Source organism: Lithobates pipiens, unplaced genomic scaffold, assembly GCF_037356315.1.
Source record: "Lithobates pipiens isolate NorthernLeopardFrog02 unplaced genomic scaffold, aLitPip1_a1.2 Scaffold_23, whole genome shotgun sequence".
NCBI classification, from domain to species: Eukaryota; Metazoa; Chordata; class Amphibia; order Anura; family Ranidae; genus Lithobates; species Lithobates pipiens.
Genome location: NW_027507785.1, coordinates 322,949,295 through 322,975,243, shown reverse-complemented (window position 1 = coordinate 322,975,243; position 25,949 = coordinate 322,949,295). Strand labels below are relative to the sequence as shown.

The 25,949-nt window shown below is 45.5% G+C and overlaps 1 protein-coding gene across 1 annotated transcript in view; it reads left to right on the top strand.

Annotated features, from left to right (window-relative positions):
- Positions 1–25,949, top strand: part of USP24 (ubiquitin specific peptidase 24) — a gene marked incomplete in the record, with an annotated part of 216,339 nt that overhangs the window by 164,460 nt on the left and 25,930 nt on the right. Inside the window, 15 exon segments of the mRNA XM_077450643.1 lie at positions 1,090–1,209; positions 2,045–2,170; positions 4,092–4,190; positions 4,660–4,742; positions 7,691–7,832; positions 8,034–8,153; positions 9,052–9,269; positions 12,454–12,578; positions 16,406–16,547; positions 18,286–18,433; positions 18,557–18,652; positions 21,694–21,797; positions 23,701–23,750; positions 23,753–23,813; positions 25,800–25,896. Coding sequence (XP_077306769.1) covers positions 1,090–1,209; positions 2,045–2,170; positions 4,092–4,190; positions 4,660–4,742; positions 7,691–7,832; positions 8,034–8,153; positions 9,052–9,269; positions 12,454–12,578; positions 16,406–16,547; positions 18,286–18,433; positions 18,557–18,652; positions 21,694–21,797; positions 23,701–23,750; positions 23,753–23,813; positions 25,800–25,896 — 1,731 coding nt within the window.

Sequence of the window (25,949 nt, the reverse complement as noted above, 5' to 3'; positions counted from 1 at the left end):
TGTGTTCCGCCTATCACGGACATCCTTTCATCCTCGTCCGTAGTATGAGGATGAGCGGACGTCCGTGATAGGCGGACCACTGGCTGCTGGGAAATTGAGTGTTCCGCCTATCACGGCGGAACACTCAATTTCCCAGCAGCCAGTGGTCCGCCTATCACGGACGTCCGCTCATCCTCATACTACGGACGAGGATGAAAGGATGTCCGTGATAGGCGGAACACAGACTGCTGGGAAAGTGAGTGTTCCGCCTATCACAGACGGCGGCGCGGATTTTGAACGCTCGAATGGCCGCCGAAGAGCAGAAGGACGGAGGCTCGGCGGCTCGGCTCGGGACAGGACGGGACGGAGGCTCGGCGGCTCGGCTCGGGACAGGACGGGACAGGACGGGACGGAGGCTCGGGACACAGGTAGGCTGGACACACAAGGCTGCACACACACACACACACACACACACACAAGGCTACACGTACACACACACAGGGATGGATGGACACAGGGATGGATGGACACAGGGATGGACACGGACACAGGGATGGATGGACAAAGGGATGGATGGACACAGGGATGGATGGACACAGGGATGGATGGACACAGGGATATGGATGGACACAGGGATATGGATGGACACAGGGATATGGATGGACACAGGGATGGATGGACACAGGGATGGATGGACACAGGGATGGATGGACACAGGGATGGATGGACACAGACACAGGGATGGACGGACACACAGGGATGGACAGGCATGTCTCACCCTCGGCTTATACACGAGTCAATCATTTTGCCAGTTTTTTTGGGGTAAATTGGGGGCCTCGGCTTATATTCGGGTCGGCCTATACTCGAGTATATACGGTATGTATATGTATATATATATATATATGTGTGTGTGTGTGTGTGTGTGTATATATATATATATATATATATATATATATATATATATATATATATATATATACAGCTTGGAGGAGTTGCGGGCTATCTGCAGACTGACACTTTTTTGCCTGATTGGTCAAACTGGGTGTCTATTTTAATTTTTATGGGCATTTGATTATGTGTTTGTAACATTGTATCATTATATTTTTGCAGTATCTACCGCCTGTAGACAGCAGGTCCAATTCGGGTTTTGTCGGACTGAAGAATGGAGGAGCGACCTGTTACATGAATGCCGTCTTTCAGCAGCTGTACATGCAGCCTGGCCTTCCTGAGGTCTGATAATCATTTAAAATACAAGTTTAGGGGGGGTCTGGGTTTTGCTCGTGTTCAGCAGACTGAATTAAAGGATGATAATAAAGGAGAAGCACCTACCCAGAGGCTAAAGTACCTCCATTGCAAAAATACTAAAAAGTGTAAAAGAAAATTGCCCCTTGGATTTTAAGGAGGTCGCAACACAAGTGAACAATTGCTGGCACTGGTGGGCAATCATTGCTGGCACTGGTGGGCACTTGTAATCAGGGCACTGATCATCAGTGCCCTGATTACAAGTGCCCACCAGTGCCAGCAATGATTACATACGTAGCTCTCCCCTGTAAGGAGATGCCGCTGACCAGCTCTCCTCTTCTCACACTCTGTCAGTGTGAGGCTAGGAGCGCCGATTCCCGGCATCTCCGTGTTTGCATGTGACCGGCTGTGGTTGGACATAGCCAATCACATGGTTGAAGAACTATGGCTCTTTACACACTCTCTTGTCTTAGCAACCCCGGGCCGCTGCACTGCGTGCCCCCCGGTGTGCGTGTGAGAGTGGTCGTTCTGGGAGGCCATCATATGATGACCACCCAGAACGAGAAGAGCGCACCACCCCGCTGTCATTTGACGGTGGTCGGGTGACAAGTGGTTAAGCTGTATATACCCTCCATATATGATAGAGGACACTTTGCTACTCGACTATCGTTTTATGCCCCCTACACTGCACACTGGCTCACTGGTCCTTCACAACAATGGTTTTAAATCTATTATAGTGACCGTGCCCATTTTTCTTTGATAATATTTACAGACAATTGTTTAGTCTCTGCTTTGAGCTCATAGGATTTATTGTGTCATTCAGACCTTGCTGTCTATGGAAGATGAAACGGATAATCCAGATGAGAGCGTCTTCTATCAAATCCAGTCTCTGTTTGGCCACCTGATGGAGAGCAAGTTGCAGTACTATGTGCCTGAGAACTTCTGGAAGGTATGAGTTTACACAGAGCATGAGCTGTCCATAGGGGTTTAAACAGAGCATGAGCTGTCCATAGGGGTTTACACAGAGCATGAGCTGTCCATAGGGGTTTACACAGAGCATGAGGCGTCCATAGGGGTTTACACAGAGCATGAGCTGTCCATAGGGGTCTACACAGAGCATGAGCTGTCCATAGGGGTCTACACAGAGCATGAGCTGTCCATAGGGGTTTGGACAGAGCATGAGCTGTCCATAGGGGTTTGCACAGACCATGAGCTGTCCATAGGGGTTTGCACAGACCATGAGCTGTCCATAGGGGTTTGCACAGACCATGAGCTGTCCATAGGGGTTTGCACAGAGCATGAGCTGTCCATAGGGGTTTACACAGAGCATGAGCTGTCCATAGGGGTTTACACAGAGCATGAGGCGTCCATAGGGGTTTACACAGAGCATGAGGCGTCCATAGGGGTTTACACAGACCATGAGGTGTCCATAGGGGTTTACACAGTTCATGAGGCATCCATAGGGGTTTACACAGATCATGAGACGTCCATAGGGGTTTACACAGATCATGAGGCGTCCATAGGGGTTTACACAGAGCATGAGGCGTCCATAGGGGTTTACATAAAGGAAGATGTGTCCATAGGGGTTTACACAGAGGGTGAGGTGTGTCCATAGGGAAGAAGTGTCAGTATGGGTTTTGCTTAGAGCAAGAGGTGCCCATAGGGTTTTGCTTAGAGCAAGAGGTGCCCATAGGGTTTTGCTTAGAGCACGAGGTGCCCATAGGGTTTTGCATAGAGCAAAAGGTGCCCATAGGGTTTTGCATAGAGCAAGTGGTGCCCATAGGGTTTTGCATAGAGCAAGTGGTGCCCATAGGGTTTTGCATAGAGCAAGTGGTGCCCATAGGGTTTTGCATAGAGCAAGTGGTGCCCATAGGGTTTTGCATAGAGCAAGTGGTGCCCATAGGGTTTTGCATAGAGCAAGTGGTGCCCATAGGGTTTTGCAGAGAGCAAGTGGTGCCCATGGGGTTTTTGCACGGAGCAAGAGGTGCCCATGGGGTTTTTGCACGGAGCAAGAGGTGCCCATGGGGTTTTTGCACGGAGCAAGAGGTGCCCATGGGGTTTTTGCACGGAGCAAGAGGTGCCCATGGGGTTTTTGCACGGAGCAAGAGGTGCCCACGGCGTTTTTGCACGGAGCAAGAGGTGCCCACGGCGTTTTTGCACGGAGCAAGAGGTGCCCACGGCGTTTTTGCACGGAGCAAGAGGTGCCCACGGCGTTTTTGCACGGAGCAAGAGGTGCCCACGGCGTTTTTGCACGGAGCAAGAGGTGCCCGCGGCGTTTTTGCACGGAGCAAGAGGTGCCCGCGGCGTTTTTGCACGGAGCAAGAGGTGCCCGCGGCGTTTTTGCACGGAGCAAGAGGTGCCCGCGGCGTTTTTGCATGGAGCAAGAGGTGCCCACGGGGTTTTTGCACGGAGCAAGAGGTGCCCACGGGGTTTTTGCACGGAGCAAGAGGTGCCCACGGGGTTTTTGCACAGAGCAAGAGGTGCCCACGGGGTTTTTGCACAGAGCAAGAGGTGCCCATGGGGTTTTTGCACAGAGCAAGAGGTGCCCATGGGGTTTTGTAAAGTGGGCATCATAGGACAGATCCTCAGTATAGAATAGGAACATCTGGGAAGGGCTAGTTCTGAAAATAGCTGTGTTTGTGCTATGGTTTGTTAAAACGTTTCATAGGTTTATCCTTGGCATCGTACTGATTACATTCCACATGGCAAGTCTTATTTTTCAGGCACAATATAAATACTTAGACTTCCTATCAGTCAGAGAGAACCCAAAGCATCAAAACGAAAGGCGTGTGGAGCGCTTTGCTGTAACGATGTCATAGTACAGGGTATAGGCGCCCATGTGTAACCCATATTTTATCCCTCATACTTAGATCTTCAAGATGTGGAACAAAGAGTTGTATGTCCGGGAGCAACAAGATGCCTATGAGTTCTTCACCAGCCTCATTGACCAGATGGACGAATATCTCAAGGTGATATGATCAACAGCAATCAATTATTCTATATTATCTGACATACATTTCAAAGACTCCCGATAATGAAATTGTCATATGGCAGGGGGGAACAGCCAACATTGGATTGCAGGTCCGATTCCTAGAAGGACATTAAAATGCTGTCATCTTTTGGCTTTACTCCTCTCTTATTCTTGGTCTTCTCATTCTCTGAATTCCCCTATCATAGACATATGAATGTTTATTTCCTTGTCCCCTGGCAGGATGGTCACACAGTTCTGCATTGAAGCTTCCTTCTTTTCCCTTCACTGCTATTGGCCTGCAGGATGTTGGCAGGTGTCCCCCCCCCCCCCCCCCCATTCCTCCATTGCCCATAACCTAAAACTGACAGGCAAACAAAAAATGATGCATTTTGGACCCGATCATTGTCTGGTTTACATCAGTGATGGAATATTGTTCCTTTACCAACTTTTCCTCACTTCATCTGCAGAAAATGGGACGGGATCAGCTGTTTAAGAATACTTTTCAAGGCATCTACTCGGATCAGAAGATCTGCAAAGACTGCCCACACAGGTAAGTGCTGACTGTGCTAGTTATAAAGTAGTTTGTAATCTGTTTTACTAAGCCCACAACAGTAAAATCAGTCTGTATTTGCAGTAAAGCATGCTTGTTATACTCACTGTGGAACCTAAGGGGTTAATCCTCTGTATTGTGTAAAAAAAAAAAGATATTCGATCCTGTCTTCTCTGATCCTCCCCTTCTTCCATGTCCTCTAATCATTTCCTGATAGAACAGAGCCTTGGAGGCACTCTGCACATGCCCAGTTTGGTGTGTATTGCTAGAGAGTTGTTTTTACTTTATCTTGGGAGAGTGCATGTGATCAGCACAGGGCCAATAAGCACTGTCCAGACGGAGGGTCAGGGGTCCTGCAGCCTCGTAGGACAGCCAGAGTAGAATGATAACTCCTCCTACAAGCTTTAACCAGACACTGATAAGACCTCTTTCACACGGGGTGGATCCGTGATGATCCGCCCCGTGAACATCCGCTTGCTCAGCGGGGATTGCTCCATCGATCCCCGCTGAGCAGGAAGATGACAAGTCCGTCTCTGCACACTGCGCACGGACCGACCTGTCAGAGCGCCGCTCTCCCCTATGGGAGATCAGGTGACGACGGCCCACAGAGTCCGCCGTCTCCCAATCCGATCTGCAGATGGATGGAAAAGTAGGTTTTTCCTCCGTCACACTTTTTCGGATCGGAGCGTGTCTGATGCCAGCGGACATGTCACCGCTCACATCCGACGCTCCATAGAGGTCTATGGAGCATCCGTTCAGGGCCACCTAAAACACTGACAGGCGGAACTGAACTGATCGTCTGTGTGAAAGGGGCCCTTAATGTCACAAGGCTTCTATGTACAGCTGATGAGAAAAGGTATTTAGCAGTTTATATAAATAAATGCATTTCCATGTTCTGTGGGAGACCCGATACAGTGAATGCCGGGTCCTGGGTTCAGTAACACTTTAAAGTCCTGCAAGATACGTCAGGCTGGCCCCTTTTGCAGGTGTAGCTATGTAAAACATTAAACCTATAAGTGCCTTTATACTGTATAAAATCCAGTAATACATTGTCTTACCCTGCTCAGTTGCTGTCCATTTTTTTTTCATTGTGCTGAAAATCAGAGCCACTAGAGGCTGATGTGTTAACAGCCTAAAGATTTACTGCTGCTCATGGGCTCTGGGCATCAGCAAAAATGACGGCCTCCCGCAATAAAAAAACTGGAGCCATTGGTAGCATCATTATTAGTATGGAATGTATGTTCCATGCTAAAGAACATGATTTTTTTTATTTTTATTACGTTGTTATGGGTAAAGTTCCTCGCCCCTTCCCGGAAATCCCAAATTGCGCGCGTGTGTGTGTGTGTGTGTGTGTGTGTATATATATATATATATATGTATATATATATATAGATATATATATATATATATATATATATATATATACACACACAGTATCTCACAAAAGTGAGTACACCCCTCAGATTTTTGTTAATATTTTATTATATATATTTCTAGATTGTAAGCTCTAACGAGCAGGGCCCTCTAGTCCCTCCTGTATTGATTTGTATTGTAAGTGTACTGTCTGCCCTCATGTTGTAAAGCGATGCGCAAACTGTTGGCGCTATATAAATCCTGTATAATAATATACCCCTATACACCCCTAAGTGAAAATGTCCAAATTGGGACCAAAGTGTCAATATTTTGTGGGGCCACCATTATTTTCCAGCACTTATTTTCCACTCCTCTGCCTTCCGTTTGAGGATGCCCCACAGATGCTCAATAGGGTTTAGGTCTGGAGACATGCTTGGCCGATCCATCACCTTTACCCTCAGCTTCTTTAGTAAGGCAGTGGTCATCTTGGAGGTGTGTTTTTTGGGGCTTTATGTTGGAATACTGCCCTGCGGCCCAGTCTCTGAAGGGAGGGGATCATGCTCTGCTTCAGTATGTCACAGTACATGTTGGCATTCATGGTTCCCTCAATGATCTGTAGCTCCCCAGTGCCGGCAGCACTCATGCAGCTCCAGACCATGATACTCCCACCACCATGCTTGACTGTAGACAAGACACACTTGTCCTCCTCACCTGGCTGCCCCCACACACAATTGTCACCATCTGAACCAAATAAGTTTATCTTGGTCTCATCAGACCACAGGACATGGTTCCAGTAATCCATGTCCTTAGTTTGCTTGTCTTCAGCAAACTGTTTGTAAAACTTGTTTCTTGTGCATCATCTTTAGAAGAGGCTTCCTTCTGGTACGACAGCCATGCAGACCAATTTGATGCAGTGTGCGGCGTATGGTCTGAGCACTGAAAGGCTGACCCCCCCACCTTCTTTGCCATGAGGTGCTATGTTGAACTTCCAGTGACCAGTATGAAAGAGTGAGAGCGATGACACCAAATTGAACACACCTGCTCTCCATTCACACCTGAGACCTTGTAACACTAACGAGTCACATGACACCGGGGAGGAAAAATGGCTAATTGTGCCCAATTTGCACATTTTCACTTAGGGGTGTACTCGCTTTTGTTGCCAGCAGTTTAGACATTAATGGCTGTGTGTTGACTTATTTTGAGGGGACAGGAAATTTACACTGTTTATACAAGCTGTACACTCACTACTTTACATTGTAGCAAAGTGTCATTTCTTCAGTGTTGTCACATGAAAAGATAGAAGAAAATATTTATAAAAATGAGAGGGGTGTACTCACTTTTGTGAGATACTGTGTGTATGTCTGTGTATGATTCTGCACAGCCGGCCCGCACTGTCGCAGTATAAGTTCAGTGCGCGGTCGGCAAGTGGCTAAATTACCGACTGTCATTTTTCGGATTGTGGGAGAAAAGCAGAGCACCCAGTGGAAGCCTTTTGCAAATGTAGTGAGAATATACATATGCCGTGCAGTTGGTGCCCCATTTGAGATTCGGTTTCATATGTGTATGTGTTGTATGACGTTCTCGGTATGTTTCAGGTATGAGCGAGAAGAGGCTTTTATGGCTTTGAATTTAGGGGTGACGTCCTGCCAGAGCCTGGAAATCTCCCTGGATCAATTTGTGCGTGGCGAGGTGCTGGAGGGCAGCAACGCATACTACTGCGAGAAGTGCAAAGAAAAGGTGAGCAGATTCCTTGTCTGTATTTATGTTGTAGACGAGGCTGCGCCAGCTCCTCCCAAAGCTGATTCTTTTTGTGTGGTTACTGGGGAGCTGAACCGTGTGCAGCCATTATTAAGGCCTTGTGTGGAGGGCCGACTGCAGGGAATCATCACTGAGAAGAGGCTGCAGGATCATTTAGTTGCTTCTCTCTCTCTCTTTCAGAGAACGACAGTGAAAAGAACCTGTATCAAATCCCTCCCCAGCGTCCTCGTTATTCATTTGATGAGATTTGGATTTGACTGGGAAAGTGGACGATCCATTAAATATGACGAGCAGATCAAGGTAAGACGAGACATGTTTGTGTTGGATCATCTCTGCGCGTTCCACCGCTCCAAAGATGCGCTATATCCTCCTACACCTGCAAAGTAGGCAGATGCCGCAAACCAAGGAGCATGCGGTCAAAGGAAACAGACCGCACACAGATGACGTCTTGAATATCCAGTCGAAGAGGCGCCCGTCTCCCCCCCCCCCCCCCCCCCACCCAAAAATAAAAATTGAAAGTCAGCCGCTACAAATACTGTAGTTGGTGACTTTTAATATTAGGACACTTGCCTGTCCCTGAATCCGGCGATGGTCCCCACCCGAGCCGATTCTTCAGTCGGCTTCAGTTATAGGCACCTTCATCTTGGGTAAGGGAAACCCGCAGTGAAGCCTTCCGGCTTCACAACGAGCTTCCAACTGTGCATGTGTGAGCCACGCTGCACTTTGTGATTGGTCCTGCAGTCTTCTGGGACCTGTGATGTGTCCCAGAAGGCTGCGGGGGGGGGGGGGGGGTGCACCTTCTCAGATTGCTGTGGAAATCTGACCAAAAGTGGGGGAGCGGGTATCTGTCAAAATCAGGTACCCGCTCCCCACCCAAAAATATAAAAGAATGTTCCAAATGTAAAAGGGGGGGGGGGGGAGGGAAAGCAGAACTTGCAGTTCCACGTTAACGTTATTGAGCAAGCAAAATACAGCTGACCTCCCAACTGGGGTCACCCTCCTAACACAATTTCAGCTTAATTGTAGAGAACCATTAAGCCTGGCTCTGGGTGAAACGCGTTAGTAGTGTGGCCTTAAGTTGAAAGGTCAGCTGTCTGTTGCTTGCTCAATAAAGTTAACTGGATATTAATTAGGTCATTGTTTTCAGAATCCTTCAGATTTCTTTTGTCTGACCTTTACTCTCCATTCGTCTCTCTAGTTCCCTTGGATGTTAAACATGGAGCCGTATACAGTCTCGGGCATGGCACGGCAAGACTCCTCCTCCGAGGCCGGTGAAAGCGGAAGACCCACTGATCCCGGAGGAAGTTCCCCACGCAAGAAAGTGGCACCAACGGAAAACTACGAGCTGGTTGGCGTCATTGTGCACAGCGGTCAGGCTCATGCTGGACATTATTATTCCTTCATCAAAGACCGACGGTAATCCCACAGACCTGCCCATCCGTACTGCCCGCAATTTCTTTCAGTGGCGCACACACAGTTGTTTGCGACGCACAATGATTAATGTACCAAGACAAAGTATGTAGATGTTACTATAGGGTCTCGAGCTGTCTGTGTATCTTATCAACTGCTCTGACAGTACAACATATTGTTGACACACACTATATTATCAAAAGTATTGGGACTCCTGCCTTTGGGATGAATTCGAGCAGAGAATGTGTCTGGAAGAATGGTCAAACATTCCCATAGACACATCTCCTAAACCTTGTGGACGGCCTTCCCAGAAGAGTTGAAGCTGTTATAGCTGCAAAGGGCGGAGCCAACTCAGTATTGAACCCTACGGACTAAGACTGGGATGCCATTAAAGTTCATGTAAAGGCAGGCGTCCCAATACTTTTCACAATATAGTGTGTTGAACTATGAGAAGCAGAAGTTGCATTATGATGATGGGTCTTGGGCCTTTCAAACACTCCTTTTTAGGCATTCTTAAAAAACTGTATATGACGGACAATAATAGGCATTTTAAGTTGCCCACCTTTAGAATAGCGTTTTCTGTGTGCTCTTCTGAAAATAGATTCACTCTACTTGCTGAGGGCTAAACTTCCTTGTCTTGGGGCTAAACCCCTCCCTCTGCACTTATACTCATTACTTTTTTTTTTTTTTTTGATCTCTGGCAGTACTATTTTAACCACTTCCCGTCCGGCCTATAGGCGTCATATAACGTCCAGCAGGAAAAGTCGCGATCGCACGCCGATCGCTGGTGTGGTGTCAGTCAGACACACCGCATCTCCGATCTAGGTAAAGACCTTCTGACTAAAGAAAGAAATGGCAAAAAAAAGACCTTCTGATGAAGGCTCTTTATCACGTGATCAGCTGTGTCCAATCACAGCTTATCACAATGTAAACAGGAAAAGACAGACACGAGTACAGGAGAGCCGATTGGCTGCTCTTCTGACAGGGTGTGTCTACACTGATTATCAGTGCAGGCGTCTTGAGGATGCCCACCTGGGATGTTCACACATGGCCACCAGGGACGCCCACCCATGGCCATTAGTGATGCCTGTCACCACCTCTGAGTACCGCCTACAAGTGCCTGTCAGTCAGTGCAGCCTCACAGGTGCCTGTCAGTGCAGCCTCACAGGTGCCTGTCAGTGCCGCCTCACAGGTGCCTGTCAGTGCCGCCTCACAGGTGCCTGTCAGTGCCGCCTCACAGGTGCCTGTCAGTGCCGCCTCACAGGTGCCTGTCAGTGCCGCCTCACAGGTGCCTGTCAGTGCCGCCTCACAGGTGCCTGTCAGTGCCGCCTCACAGGTGCCTGTCAGTGCCGCCTCACAGGTGCCTGTCAGTGCCGCCTCACAGGTGCCTGTCAGTGCCGCCTCACAGGTGCCTGTCAGTGCCGCCTCACAGGTGCCTGTCAGTGCCGCCTCACAGGTGCCTGTCAGTGCCGCCTCACAGGTGCCTGTCAGTGCCGCCTCACAGGTGCCTGTCAGTGCCGCCTCACAGGTGCCTGTCAGTGCCGCCTCACAGGTGCCTGTCAGTGCCGCCTCACAGGTGCCTGTCAGTGCCGCCTCACAGGTGCCTGTCAGTGCCGCCTCACAGGTGCCTGTCAGTGCCGCCTCACAGGTGCCCGTCAGTGCCGCCTCACTGGTGCCCGTCAGTGCAGGAGAAAACTTACTTATTTGCAAAGTTTTGTAACAAACAAATTTTCTAAATTTCCATTCCTTTTTTTATTTATTTATTTGTAGCGCAAAAAATAAAACCCCCAGAGGTGATCAAATGCCACCAAAAGAAAGTTCTATTTGTGGGGGAAAAGGGAAATCATTTTTATTTGGGTACAACGTTCCATGACCACGCAATTGTCAGTTGAAGCGAAGCAGTGCCCATCAGTGCCAATCAGTGGAGAAAAGTTAATTAGTTACAAATTTTTGTAACGGAAAAGAAGAAAAACATTTTAATTCTCATAATTTTTAATTTTTTTTGTAGCACACAAAATAACCCCAGAGGTGATCAAATACCCCCAAAAGAAAGCTCTATTTGTGGGGGAAAAAATTATAAAAATGTTTTTTGGGTACAGTGTCACACGACCGCGCAATTGTCATTCAAAAATGTGAGCGCTGATAATTGGTCTGGGCAGGAAGGAGTATAGGTGCCCTGTATTGGAGTGGTTAAATAAGTGTTGGATTTAGGTCGGTGTGATGCTGCAGATTTCACCTGCCAGCTCTAAAGCCTCATATACACGATCAGACTTTGTACAAACTTTCCCGTGGATTTTTGTACAAAGGGCGTCCGCCGTGAACTTGTATTGCATACACACAGCAGGACTTTTTCAGCCAACTTTCACCAAATCATGTGGTTTTTCTGCTCTTTACCGCCACCTTTGGTCAACTTCTGTATTGTTGTTGTCTGATCTTTTGCATTGGTTCTGAGCATGCCTGTTTGTACTTTGTACAAAAGTCCTACAGTTTTCTGTACACACGATCGGACTTTGCTCCATCGGACTTTTGTTGCCAGAAAGTTTGTCCGTTCGCACAGCCAACAAAAGTCCGATGAAAACCAAAAAAGTTTGTCCGATAGAGCGTACACACGGTCGGATGTTGCTCCAAAACAGCTAATTTGCATGTCTGTTGTCAAAAAGTCTGATCGTGTGTACGGGCCTTAAGACTGATCACTGAGAAATCACATGTCCGCTGATCGCTCAGCTCTTGGTCCCCTCAGAAAGGAGGGTGTGACTGTCACCGCTCTCCATTCTGCCCCCTCCAGCGCTCACCTGGGCACTGGGCAGGAGAATGGAGACAGGCATCCTTTTGTTTCTGACATGCGCTGAGAGGTGGAGCCAACTGTCAGTTAGGCAGCCAAGGTAGATCACGACGATATTGTCAGGATCCTTCCAGATCCTGCGATTGGCTCTGTTAGGTCAGCTGAGGGCGGGCCTGGTCTTAAAGTGGTTTAGGAAAACCTTTCAGTCAGCCATGACATTTTCTTCTTTAGAAACGGGTAAGAAATGTGTATAAAAAATAAAAATAGGAATTCTGTGTGAATGGGAACACATAAACATGTAGTGTCGTTTTTATCAAGTTTGACAGAAAAAGTGGAAATACCCTCAAAGTTTTGTGTTTCCTGCAATGTGTGTTCTATATAATCGTTTTGTTTGTTTGTTCATGGCAGGAGCTGTGGGAAAAGCAAATGGTACAAGTTCAATGACACGGTGGTGGAGGAGTTTGATCTTAATGACGAGACTATTGAGTATGAATGCTTTGGTGGAGAGTACCGGCCGAAGGTGTACGATCAATGTAAGTTGGGGATTCCAGTCCCACAAATACAAAAAAATGTAATCTTGTCTTTTTTTTTTTTTTGGACAAGCAGTGACACCGTAGAGCCTGGAACGGTCTCAGTACATGATTTATAGGGAGTAGGGATGCACCGATGCCATTTTTTTATTTTTTTTTTACAACTAGTACCGATACCTTTTTAAAAAAAAATTTATATATTTTTTTTTTTATTATTACTCGCCAATACCGATAACTACCACAACTGTTTTCACTTCCGCTGTCAGCAATTGAAAAGTTATTTACAAATGAAATAGATTTATTTATTTATTTATTTATTTTTTTAATTTTGCGCTTTTTCAATGTGAAATGTGTAAATATATATTAATATATATGTGTAAAAATATTCACTAACAAAGCAAATAGAAAAAAAGTTTTCATTGTTTATCGTTTATAATAGACGTGAAAAAAAAAAAGCAGGAATATAATAATTAAATGGAGGAGAATAGGGAGTTAATTGAGGCTGATTAGAGTAAATTAAGGGTTAAGGGGTTAAACAGGAACGTTTATTTGTTCATCCATTTGATCTGCAGATGAAGAAACGGAAAGATACAAAAGGAAACAATGTTTCTTTTCATTTTAGTGTTTCAGCAGCAATGTTGTTAATGAACATTTCCGGCTGCTTTTTTTTATTTTTTATTTTTTTTTACACCTCTCCAATTACCAGACTTATTTAACCACTTGGCGCCCGCACTACGTCTATTGACGTCATGGGCTTTCAGTGGTTATATCTAAATGATGCCTGAGGCCACAGACATCATTCAGATATTGCCGTTTTCTGCCGGCAATTCCCTGCACCATAAGAATGATCATAGTGGCTGTTCCGCCGCTTCATCGTTCTTACGGCGCCCTCCGATGCTTCTACCGACTCACCATTTCCATCGGTGAGTCGGTCACAGGATCCGCCAGCCCCCAGCAAGTTACCATAGAGATTTCCGGCGGACTAGATCATCCCCGGAGTCTCTATGATCGTTCGGAGGCCGGGTGCGATGTTATGACGTCACGCCTGGCCTCTGTATTCAAATTAACGGCGCCGATCTGGCTAGGAAGTCAGGATCGTTTTTTTTTTTTTTATTCTTCCCAGCCTAGAGGTGAGATATGGGGTCTTATTGACCCCATATCTCACTGTAAATATGTCCGATCGTGCCATATTCCTATTACAAGGGATGTTTACATTCCTTGTAATAGGAATAAAAGTCATCAATTTTTTTTTTTTTTAAGTGTAAAACTAAAAAAATAAAAATAAAATTAACAATAAAAAAAAAAAATTTTAAAGCGCCCCTGTCCCCGTGTGCTCGCACACAGAAGCGAACGCATACGTAAGTCCCGCCCACATCTGAAAACGGTGTTCAAACCACATGTGAGGTATCGCCGCGAACGTTCGAGCAAGAGCAATAATTCTAGCCCTAGACCTCCTCTGTAACCCAAAACATGTAACCAGTAAAAAAATTTAAAGCGTCGCTTATGGGGATTTTTAAATACCAAAGTTTGGCGCCATTCCACGAGCGTGTGCAAATTTGAAGCGTGACATGTTGGGAATCTATTTACTCGGCGTATCCTCCTCTTTCACATTATGCAAAAAAATTGGGCTAACGTTACTGTTTTTTTTTAAGCATGAAACTGTTTTTTTTCTGAAAAAACGCGTTCGAAAAATTGCTGCGCAAATACCGTGCGAGATAAAAAGTTGCAACGAGCGCCATTGTATTCTCTAGGGTCTTTAGTAAAAAAAACATACATAATGTTTGGGGGTTCTATGTAATTTTCTAGCAAAAAAATTAGGAATTTTACATGTAGGAGAGAAATGTCAGAATTGGCCTGGATGCGAAGTGGTTAACACTTCAGCTGTCAACCGGGGAGACCCGCTGACAGCGCAAAGAACTGAGCCTGAAAGTATGGGTTTCAGGTATCGGTGCATTTGCACGAGTACCAATACTTGTGCAAATACTCCGGTATCGGTATAGATACTAGTATCGGTGCAACCCTAATAGGGAGGCTTAGTTTGCGACTCCAACCATAGCCATACGATGACCATCTTCTGCTCCAGTCAAATATTATTATTATTACAGGCATTTATATAGCGCTGTCCGTTACCAATCGCTTTACTGTACATTCACATCAGTCCCTACCCTCAAGAAGCTTACATTCTAAGATCTTTATCCCCACATACTTACAATATGGCCAATTTAGACAGGAGCCAATTAAAGTGTTACTAAACCCCGGACCCAGCATTCACTATATCTGGTCTCCCACAGTACACAGAACATGGAAATACAATTATTTTAGTAAATATATTTTAGCTGGATGCCGAGTGAGGGAAAGATGGCCCCCGCTCGGCTTCACACCATTATATGACAGAAGAGACGTCAAACCTCACTTTCTCCCAATAGTCTTAAAGGAGAATATTTTTTTGTAAAAGACATTTAATTTAATTTGTTTTTTTTATTGCATTTTTGTGTAAATGTGAGGTCTTTTTGACCCCCCCCCAGATCTCACATTCTCACACGTCCTGTCATGCTTTTTTCTATTATAAGGAATGTTTGCGTTCCTTGTACAGTAATGGGAATAAAAGTGACCCAATTATTATTATTTTTTTTTTTTTTTAAAAGACAGTGTAAAAAAATCAAAAGTAAAATAAATAAGAAAAAACATTTTTTTAAAGCACCCCTGTCCCGCCGAGCTCGCACACAGAAGCGAATGCATACGCAAGTCGCTCCCACATATGAAAATGGTGTTCAAACCACATGTGAGGTATCGCCACGATCGTTGGAGCGAGAGCAATAATTTTAGCCCTCTGTAACGCAAAACATGCAACCTCTAGAAATTTTTAAACTGCACCTATGGAGATTTGTAAGGGTAAAAGTTTCACAAGCGGGCACAATTTTGAAGCGTGACATGTTGGGTGTCAATTTACTCGGCGTAACATTATCTTTTACATTATAAAAAAAAAAAAAAAAGATTTTAACCACTTCAGCCCGAAAGTTTTTACCCCCTTCCCGACCAGAGCACTTTTTACAATTTGGCACTGCGTCGCTTTAACTGACAATTGCGTGCTCGTTCTCTGGACCTAAACAAAAAAAAAAGCGACAATTTTTTTACTTTATTAAATATCACCCGAATATAAAAAAAAAAACAAATTTCTTCATCAGTTTAGGCCGATATATATTCTTCTACATAGTTTTGATTAAAAAAAAATTTCTGAAGAAAAGTTCTGCACCTAAAAAAAAAATATTAAAAGCCAGCAGCTACTAATATTGCAGCTGTTGACTTTTAATAAAATCACACTTACCTGTCCCAGGGTCCAGCGATGTCGGCGGCAGATGACGAGCGGTCGCTCATCTCTCTGCTGCCCCCGCCGCCATCCTCTGTCAGGGAATCGGGAAGTGAAGCATTGCGGATTCACTGCCCGGTTCCCTACTGCGCATGCGCATCTCTTGTTCCCGCTGTGTCCTGGGAACTGTGCATTTCCCAGAACACAACGGGGGGGGCAGGGCGTCTGCGACGGTCTGTCCCGGAAGTGGGTGCAGATACCTGGATTATCCAGGTATCTGCACCCCCCTGAAAGGTGCCGATTGTGGCACCGGAGGGGGGGAGGGATCAGATTAGCGGAACTTCCCCTTTAGGGTGGAGAACCACTTTAATAGTGTCTACAAACTATAGGAAAGTTTTATGTCATTTTTATTTTGTACTAGTAATGGCAGTGATATCTACAGATTTAGTGCTCAGATTTGGTAACTGTTTGAGGATTGTTGGACAAATATGTATGTTGAATTCAGTCTCTTTCTTCTACACAGCCAACCCGTACCCCGATGTGCGCCGGCGCTACTGGAACGCCTACATGCTGTTCTATCAACGCGTGTCCGACCAGAACTCTCCGGTTTTACCAAAGAAAAGTAGAGTGAGCGTAGTGCGCCAAGAGGCCGAGGACCTGTCTCTGTATGTACTGTGCTGTTACCGTGCCGCTTGTTGTGTCCAGTTATTGTTTTGTGATGATTTTGTGGGTAACCCTTTCAGAATATTTGATTTGGTGAAATAACAGTATATGGTGGAATTAATTTGACATGAGCAGCTTTAAAGAGGAAGTAAACCCCGCAACTTATTGCTTTTTTTTTTTTTTTTCTAATCATTAAATGCTTTTAACCACTTCAGCCTCGGAAGATTTTCCCCCTTAATGACCAGGCCATTTTTTGCGTTTCGGCACTGCGTCGCTTTCACTGACAATTGCATGGTCCTGTGACGTGGCTCCCAAACAAAATTGACATCCCCCCCCACACAAATAGAGCTTGCTTTTGGTGGTATTTGATCACCTCTGCGGTTTTTATTTTTTGCGCTATAAACAAAAAAAAGCGTCATTTTGAAAAAAAACTTATTATGTTTTAATTTTTGCTATAATAAATATCCCCCAAAAAAATTAAAAAAAAAACATTTTTTCCCTCAGTTTAGCCGATATGTATTCTTCTACATATTTTTGGTTAAAAAAAAAAAAAATTGCAATAAGAGTTTATTGATTGATTTTAAGTTATAGCATTTACAAAATAGGAGATAGTTTTATGGCATTTTTATTGATGATTTTTATTTTTTTACTAGTAATGGCGATCAGCGGTTTTATTTATTTTTTATTTATTTTATAGTGACTGTGACATTATGGCGGACACATCGGACAATTTTGATACATTAATGGGACCATTCACATTTATACAGCCATCAGTGCTAAAAAAAAAACATTGCATTGATTAAAAATTTTGTAAAAAATGGCAGTGAAGGGGTTAACCACTAGGTGGCACTGTATGGGGTTAAGTGTGTCCTAGGGAGTGATTCTAACTGGGGGGGAGGGGCTGTGTGTGACACGTCACTGATCACCGCTACCGATTACAGGGGGCAGAGATTAGTGACTGTCACTAGGCAGAATGGGGAGATGCTTGTTTACATTAGCATCTCCCCGTTCTTCCTCTCCATGAGACGATCGCGGGTATCCCCGCGGGCATCGGGTCCGCGGGACCCACGGTCACAAAGCTCCTGACTCCTCTGCAGGCCACCTCTTTAAAGTCCACTTACAGGTACGTTAATCTGCCTGTACGTGCCCTTCTGCCGCAGTATATCTGCGCTAGGCGGTCAGGAAGCGGGTAATCCTTGCCAATCCACAGATATAGAAAGTAGTCCAAAACAAGCGTTTATATGTACCTTTTATAGTTATATTCTTCTGTCTCTTCCGGGTATCATCCGTGCCATTCTTCCTCCTGTGTGCTGAACGTAATTTCCACCCTTAGTTGGTATCCCTGTCGAAATCTCGCGCATGCGCCATCGCGTCCAAAGTGGAAGAACAAGGAAGGAGGGAGGGTCATGCTGCAACATGGGCGAGGCTTCGCTCTGTGCCGTTCTCAGTGTCAGATAATGACACGGCAGGCAGAGGAAGCTGAAACATTGCGTGCCGTTAAAGAAGAAACCTAGTGCGCAAGCGCGGGCGACGTCACAGGACCGATCATCGCGATTTGCATCGCCATGAAAACTGAGTGCGCTTTCTCAGGCAGCGATCATCTGTGTGCCTGTGCTATGTAGATTGGATTGATGTAAAGTTGTAGAGAAGGGTTTACAACCACTTTAACCTTTTTTTTTATAAGCCGTCTCTGCTTTGATTATTGACGGTCGGCATGCATCGTCCCCTTTTTTTTTGCAGATCTGCTCCGTCCTCTCCTGACATCTCGCCCCAGTCCTCCCCTCGCCCCCACCGACCCAATGACCGCCTGTCTATTCTAACCAAGCTGGTGCGGAAGGGAGAGAAGAAAGGCCTATTCGTTGAGAAGATGCCTCTCAGGATATATCAGGTATACATCGGGCAGGTGACGTCACGGTTCAGCCGAATGCTGACGCGTGCTTTCTCCGTTGCCTCTCCTCCATGTTGCTTTTGCTCCCGGCGGTAAGTGACGAGGTTTTTGTGTGTTTTACAGATGGTCAGAGACGAGAATCTGAAGTTTATGAGGAACAGAGATGTTTACAACAGTGACTATTTCAGCTTTGTACTCTCCTTGGCCTCTGTAAACGCTGTAAGTAGCATTTGGTATAAATATCGGAATCTCATCTTTTTAACTGACATGAATTACACAAAAAAAAAACTATAAAAACTATGTTTCATTTAAAGCGCAAGGTCACCTTTTAACCACTTGAGATCCGCGCTATAGTCAAATGACGGCTACAGCGCGGATCTCCTTTTCCGGGACTACGTCTATTGACGTAGTCCCGTGCACGAGCGGCCTGCGCGCCCCCTGAGGGGCGCGCGCGCGGCGCGCTCTGTGATCGGCGAGTCTACGAGACCTGGCCTGATCACCGATCCGTGCAAGGGGTCGATCCCGACCCCTTATCACGTGATCAGCTGTCAACCAATGACAGCTGATCATGTGATATAACGGAGCCGGTAATCGGCTATTATTCCTCCTCGCGCTGTCAGTCCCGATCATGGCCAGCACTGCTAGTGCCAGCCTGCAACCCTGTCAGTGCCCACCTGCCCCCTGCCAGTGCAACAATAAAAAAAGTAAGTGCCCCCCCGTCAGTGCCACCCAGCAGTGCCCACAATCTGCCTTAACAAAGGTGCTGCACCCGTGCCACATATCCGTGCCCATCAGTGTCATCTACCAGTGCCCAGCAGTGCCACCTATCAGTGCCCATCAGTCCCATCTATCAGTGGTACCTATCAGTGCCCATCCGTGCCACCCTTCCGTGCCATCTTATGTGCCGATCTTTGCCCATCAGTGCCGCCTTATCTGTGCCCATCGGTGCTGCCTTATCTGTGCCTATTTGTGCCGCCTTAACTATGCCTATCAGTGCCCACCAGTGCAGCCTATCAGTGCCCACCAATGCAGCCTATCAGTGCCCACCAGTGCAGCCTATCAGTGCCGCCTCATCAGCGCACTTCAATGAAGGAGAAAAATGACCTGTTTGCAAAATTTTATAACAAACTTTTAAACATGATTTTTTATTTTTTTATTTTTTTTGCATCTTTTTTTGTTTGTTTAGCAAAAAATAAAACTCGGAGCTGTAATTAAATACCACCAAAAGAAAGCTCTATTTGTGGGAAAAAAATGATAAAAATTTCATTTGGGTACAGTGTTGTATGCCCGCGCAATTGTCATTCAAAGTGCATCAGCGCTGAAAGCTGAAAATTGCTCTGGGACTGAGGGGGGTTTAGTGCCCAGTAAGCAAGTGGTTAAAAACAGAAGAAAAAAGAAGACACTTAGGCAGACCATACACGGGTCGAAATTCGAAAGAATTTTCTTTCGAAAATCGTATCTAAGAATTTTCATTCGTATTTCGCACCATTAGTGGGCTGCAGCAACAGCCGATTTTCGAGCGGCAATCAAATTTAAGTATTCGGACATGTTGGAATTTTTTTTGAAAATCCAAACAATTTTCTAATCAATGTTGGGAGAATCGTGTGAGAAATATAATTGAAAAAGAAATGTGCAAGAAAAGAAAATTCCCGGAATGGGAGAGGAGAAAGGGGGGAGGTGTACTGTGTGAAAAGGTGAATTTACACTTTAACCGGTTCCCGACCGGCCTCCACAGTTTTACTGTGGCAGGTTGGCTCCCCTGGGCCAACCTCCGTAACTGTATGTTGGCCCTTTAAGACGCTGTAGGAGGCATCCACGCCCGCAGCGTTTGACTGGAGCCGATGCAAGCGATTTATCGCGAACGCACGGACCGCCCCAGTGGGGTCTAAATGATAAAAATGTCATATGGGTACATTGCAGCATGACCACACAATTGTCATGCATAGTGTGACAAGCTGTGAAAGTTGAAAATTGGCCTGGGCAGGAAGGGGGTGTCGGTGCCCGTGGTTAAGGCCCCTTTCACACTTGTGCAACTTGTCCCGTGACTTGGGACTGTAAAGTCACATGGCAAGTTGTACCCCATGATTTCCAATGAGTACCAATCGTATCTGTGTGACTTCAAAGTAGTCCCTGCACTACTTTGGTCTGACTTTGATGCACGTTTACACAGCCATGCCCTGAAATGTCAGCCACAAAATCGCGCGACTTTTCAAGTCACGGCAGTGTGTAAGGGGCCTAAAGCGAAAAAAAAAAAACGACCTGGAGGATGGGGATGGGGTAAACAGATCAATCTCTGTATTTGCGAAGGATACTAAGCTAAGCAGGGCAATAACTTCTCCACAGGAAGTGGTAACCTTGCAAGAAGATGTGAACAAATTATTGGGGTGGCAACTACATGGCAAATGAGGTTCAATGTAGAAAAATGTAAAATAATGCATTTGGGTGGCAAAAATCTGAATGCAATCTAGAGACTGGGGGGGAGAACCTCTGGGGGGATCTAGGATGGAAAAGGACTTGGGGGTCCTTGTAGATGATAGGCTCAGCAATGGCATGCAATGCCAAGCTGCTGCTAACAAAGCAAACAGAATATTGGCATTAAAAAGGGGATCAACTCCAGAGATAAAACGATAATTCTCCCGATCTACAAGACTCTGGTCCGGCCGCACCTGGAGTATGCTGTCCAGTTCTGGGCACCAGTCCTCAGGAAGGATGTACTGGAAATGGAGCGAAGTACAAAGAAGGGCAACAAAGCTAATAAAGGATCTGGAGGATATTAGTTATGAGGAAAGGTTGCGAGCTCTGAACTTATTCTCTCTGGAGAAGAGACGCTTGAGAGGGGATATGATTTCAATTTATAAATACCGTACCGGTGACCCCACAATAGGGAGAAAACTTTTTCGCAGAAGGGAGTTTAACAAGACACGTGGCCACTCATTAAAATGAAAAGAGGTTTAAACTACGTAGAGGGTTCTTTACTGTAAGAGCGGCAAGGATGTGGAATTCATTTCCACAGGCGGTGGTCTCAGCGGGGGGGCATCAATAGTTTCAAGAAACGATTAGATAAGAACCTAAATGACCGCAACATACAGGGATATACAATGTAATACTGACATAATCACACACATAGGTTGGACTTGATGGACTTGTGTCTTTTTTCAACCTCACCTTCTATGTAACTATGAGTGGTGTTGGAGTAACGCTGACCTATCAGTAGATGGCATGCTGTATTTGACAGTTTTAAACTTTTTTTTTTGTTCCAGACCAAGCTGAAACATCCGAATTACTCCTCTATGGCAAGAGTCAGTGTCCAGCTGGCCATCCAGTTCCTCTTCCACACCTATCTCCGAACAAAGAAGAAACTCAGGTATGAAAATATACTTAAAGCGATATAAAGTCTTGTGATGCTGACCTGCTCTATGTAATGGTTTTGCACAGAGCAGCCCCGGATCATTCCCCCTCTCAGGTCCCACGTCAGAGCCCCTGGCCCCTCTCTCCTGCTGGGTGCCCCAACAGCAATCGGATTTCTCTGGGGATCGCCCAAGCAGGCGCGACCAGCGGTGGCTCGGTGTGTCCATTCACACACGGACCCACGGCTCAGCTCGGCCCCTTTCGTCTTCTGATGGGCTCACTGCTGTGATTGACCGCATCGGGAGCCAATGCTCCTGGCTGTTGCCAAAAGTCAATCAGGAGTGCGAGTCCCCAGAGAGCCAAGTCTCTCGTGGACATCAATGGATCAAGGGGGGGGGGGCTCAGGTAAGTATTTGGGGGGGCTGGTGCACACAAGTTTTTTTTTTTTTTTTTTTTTTTTTTTTTTTTTTTTTTTTACCTTCATACATAGATTGCATGAAGTAAAAAAAAAAAAAAAAACCTTGTGCCTTTACAACCATGAAAAGAAACTTCACTTATTAAAAAAAAAAAAAGAAAAAAGTCAGCAGCTACAAAATCATTAGCTAGGAAGAAAAAGAGGAAAGGTGCCATTAAGTAGGACAGGTAGGTTTTTTTCGATACCCCTAATCAGGGCTACTCACATAACTGGATAAAAACAGGCTCATCAGTCATTAAACCATGGCGTCCCGGACCTTTAATGATTGATGAGACGTGTTTATCCAATCATTAAAGGTCCGGGACGCCATGGTTTAATGACTGATGAGCCTGTTTTTATCCAGTTATGCGAGTAGCCCTGATTAGGGGTATAATGAAACTTACCTGTCCTGCTACACTTCCTCTTCTTCCTTCCCAGTTTTCTCCAAAGTCCGCTAAAGCTCCCGGATCAGCTTGCCCAGGTGTTGGACTACCATGTAATACCCATGAACTTTATCAGATTGAGATGCCTTTGCGTCTACCACTTCCCCCTCTTACAAAATCATTAGCTGTGACTTTAAAAAAATTTAGGTGTTTACCAGTCGCTGGAGTCCATTGCTGTTCTCCCGCAGCCCGTTCTCATCTCTGCAGGGCCCTCGTACAGCCATCTTGGGTGTTGGGAGCCAGCTGTGGCTTCCTTAGGATATCTTTGCCAGCTCCTCACTGTGCATGTGTGAGATCTTGCAGTCCTATAGGAATGGTCCCACCTGGGGCGAGGTTTGGGAGGAGCGGGCCCAAGTTATATTATCGCATTGGGTGAGAACTGGGGGGGGGGATACCTGTCACTGCTCCCAGACAATAACACTAATCTTGAAAGAGGAGGGAGGAGAATGAGTGGAATTTTTCTTTTTTAAAGTGATTGTAAAGTCTCGTCGTCTGTTCTATTAAAATACCTAAATTACCTGCTCTGTGTAATGGTTTTCGCACAGAGCAGCCCAAATCCTCCTCTTAGGTCCCTGGCTGGAGCTCCTGGCCCCTCCGTCCTCTCGAGTGCCCCCACAGCAAGCAGCTTGCTATGGAGGGGGGACCCATGCCGAGCTGCAGCTCCGTGTGTCCATTCGGACACAGAGCTGCCGGTTTGGACCCCCCTCCTGTTGCTGTTGATTGACAGCAACGGGAGCCAATGGAGCCGCTGCTTTGTCTCAGAGAGCCCGGACTATGAGGGCACTCGTGGGCATGGCTGGATAGAGAGGGGGCTCAGCTAAGTATTGGGGGGGGGGCTTCTACGCACAGAAGGCTTTTTTATCTAATGCATAGATGCAGATTCTACCTTTTACAATCACTTTAAGGGAAGGTCCGCTTTAGATGGACCTTGCAGAAGAGGCATTTTTGAGGGGGTAATTGGGTCTCTGTGTGAGGGCAATGTGTGTGTATCATGCAGTTTATGGTGTATATGTCTGCTTTAGGGTTGACACAGAGGAATGGATAGCCACCATCGATGCCCTGGTTTCCAGAGCTGTGAAGCGTGCCAATGGCTGATGGAGTACTTTGTCAGTCCCGAGGGAAGGGAACTCGTCAAGTAAGTAATTATGTCCCCTTCTGGTTCTGAAACTGGATTAGAGGACCTGCCTGACATCGATTTTATAAAGATAAAACCAAAAAGTGAAACTTTACCCATAACCACTTGATAAAAAATAATGTTCTTTAGCAAAGAATAGACATTCCACATTATTAATTATGCCACCAAAATGTGTGCTGTAAATTTGCCTCCAGCATTGCTCCTGTTTTTTTTATTTTTCTTGCTGGAGGCTGCCATTTTCCTGAAGCCCTGAGCTCCTGAACAGCAGTAAATCATAAAGCATAACTAAAACCTCCAAAAGAAAGTTGCGTTCCTGGAATGCCGGGATTGCTAACGGTCACATTTGCTTGTCTAAAGCCCCGTACACACGATCTGACTCTCCGACGGGAAATGTTCAATGGCAGGCTGTTGACAGAAAATCCGACCGTGTGTGTACGCTCCATCAGACAATTGTTGTCGAACTTTCCACCAACAAATAGCGTGTTTTCAAATTTTTCGCCAACAAATGTGTGTTGCCGGATTTTCGGAAGCGTGTGTGTACACAAGTCCGTCGGATAAAAGTACAAAGTACAAGCACGCATGCTCGGAAGCAAGGACGAGCTGGAAGCGATCGGTCTTGTAAATTAGCGTTCGTAATGGAGAATTAACATTTGTGTCGTGGAAAATTATGAAATCTGGAAATGCAGCGCACAATTCTCTTCTTCTTTAATGGGATAATAATGAAGCTGCTTTGCTGGTGATACTGATGGAGTTATTGCAAACAAATTTTCAAAGGATTTTTTTTTTTCTAGTGATATCAAGAATATTATTATTATGCTTGTAATTTTTTTACATTTTGTTTTTGGTGCAAGTTACCACAACACCATGTTGCGGTAACTTGTACCAAAAAATAATTATCCTGTAGTTTTTAAGATCAAAGATATAACTATGTTGGTGTCCTTTGTCAATTTTACATTGTATTTTTCAAAATGTAACTGCCACTCCCAAACTGTCATTGGAAGTAAAACACATAGCCGAGTATTATTCTACACAATTTTTTTTATTGTGCATTTAAAAAAAAAAAAAAATGGACATATCTGCTAATAGAACTTAACCAAAAAGTGCGTTCTATCCATCCGAAAATATAGAAAATATACCAAATCAAATCATTATTCAACCAAAAAAATGTCAAAACAATAACTCCAAGGCCAATAATAAATAACACGTTATCTCCTCCGATTCCGCAACATGTCTGGTTGATGAACGGCCGTTCAGAAACTAACTGAAAATCACAAAATGAAAAACGCGATAAGAAAAGCGCAAATCAACACTCGCCAAACTTCTACTAACACGAAATTAGCAGGAGGAGCCCAAAGGGTGGCGCTAAAGAGCTGAAAAAAACATGTAGTACGTCACTACATTCGTAATTGTTGGCCAACATTTGTGTGCTGTGTGTATGTAAGACAAGTTGGAGCCAACGCCCTTCAGAAAAAATTCCATGGTTGTGTTGGCGGAAAGTCCAATCGTGTATACGAGGCATAAGCCCTTGTACACACGGTCGGAGATTCCGACGGAATGTGTCCGATCGGAGCGTTTTGTCGGATAATCCGACTGTGTGTGGTCTGCATCGGACTGTTTCCGTCGGAATATCCATCGGACCAAATTTTCCAACTTGCCGGAAATATTTTCCGACAAAATGCTCCGATCGGACATACTCCGATCATGTGTAGAGAATTCCGATCGGACAAAGTGCCACGCATGTTCAGATAAAATTCCTACATCAAAGCTATTGGCTACTAGCCTGAACGTAGTCCCATCGTAACGAAATTACGTCATCACGTTCTGAAAGATCGGATTTTTCGACAATTTTGTCCGACCGTGTGTATGCAACAGTTTCGGACAAAATCCAACGGATTTGGTTGTCGGAATCTCCAACCGTGTGTACAAGGGCTAAGTGTCACAAGGATGTTCATATATCCAACATTTAACTCTTTAAACCCCCATCAGAGTCTTTCTGCTGGAGTGCTGCGTGCGGGAGGTGAGGTGTGCGGTGGCCACTATACTGGAGAAGACTCTGGATGGAGCATTACTGCACAAAGAAAAGGTAAAGATCGCCCATTCCTCCCCTTGCACTGCAAGGTTGGAGAGGAGCTCTGT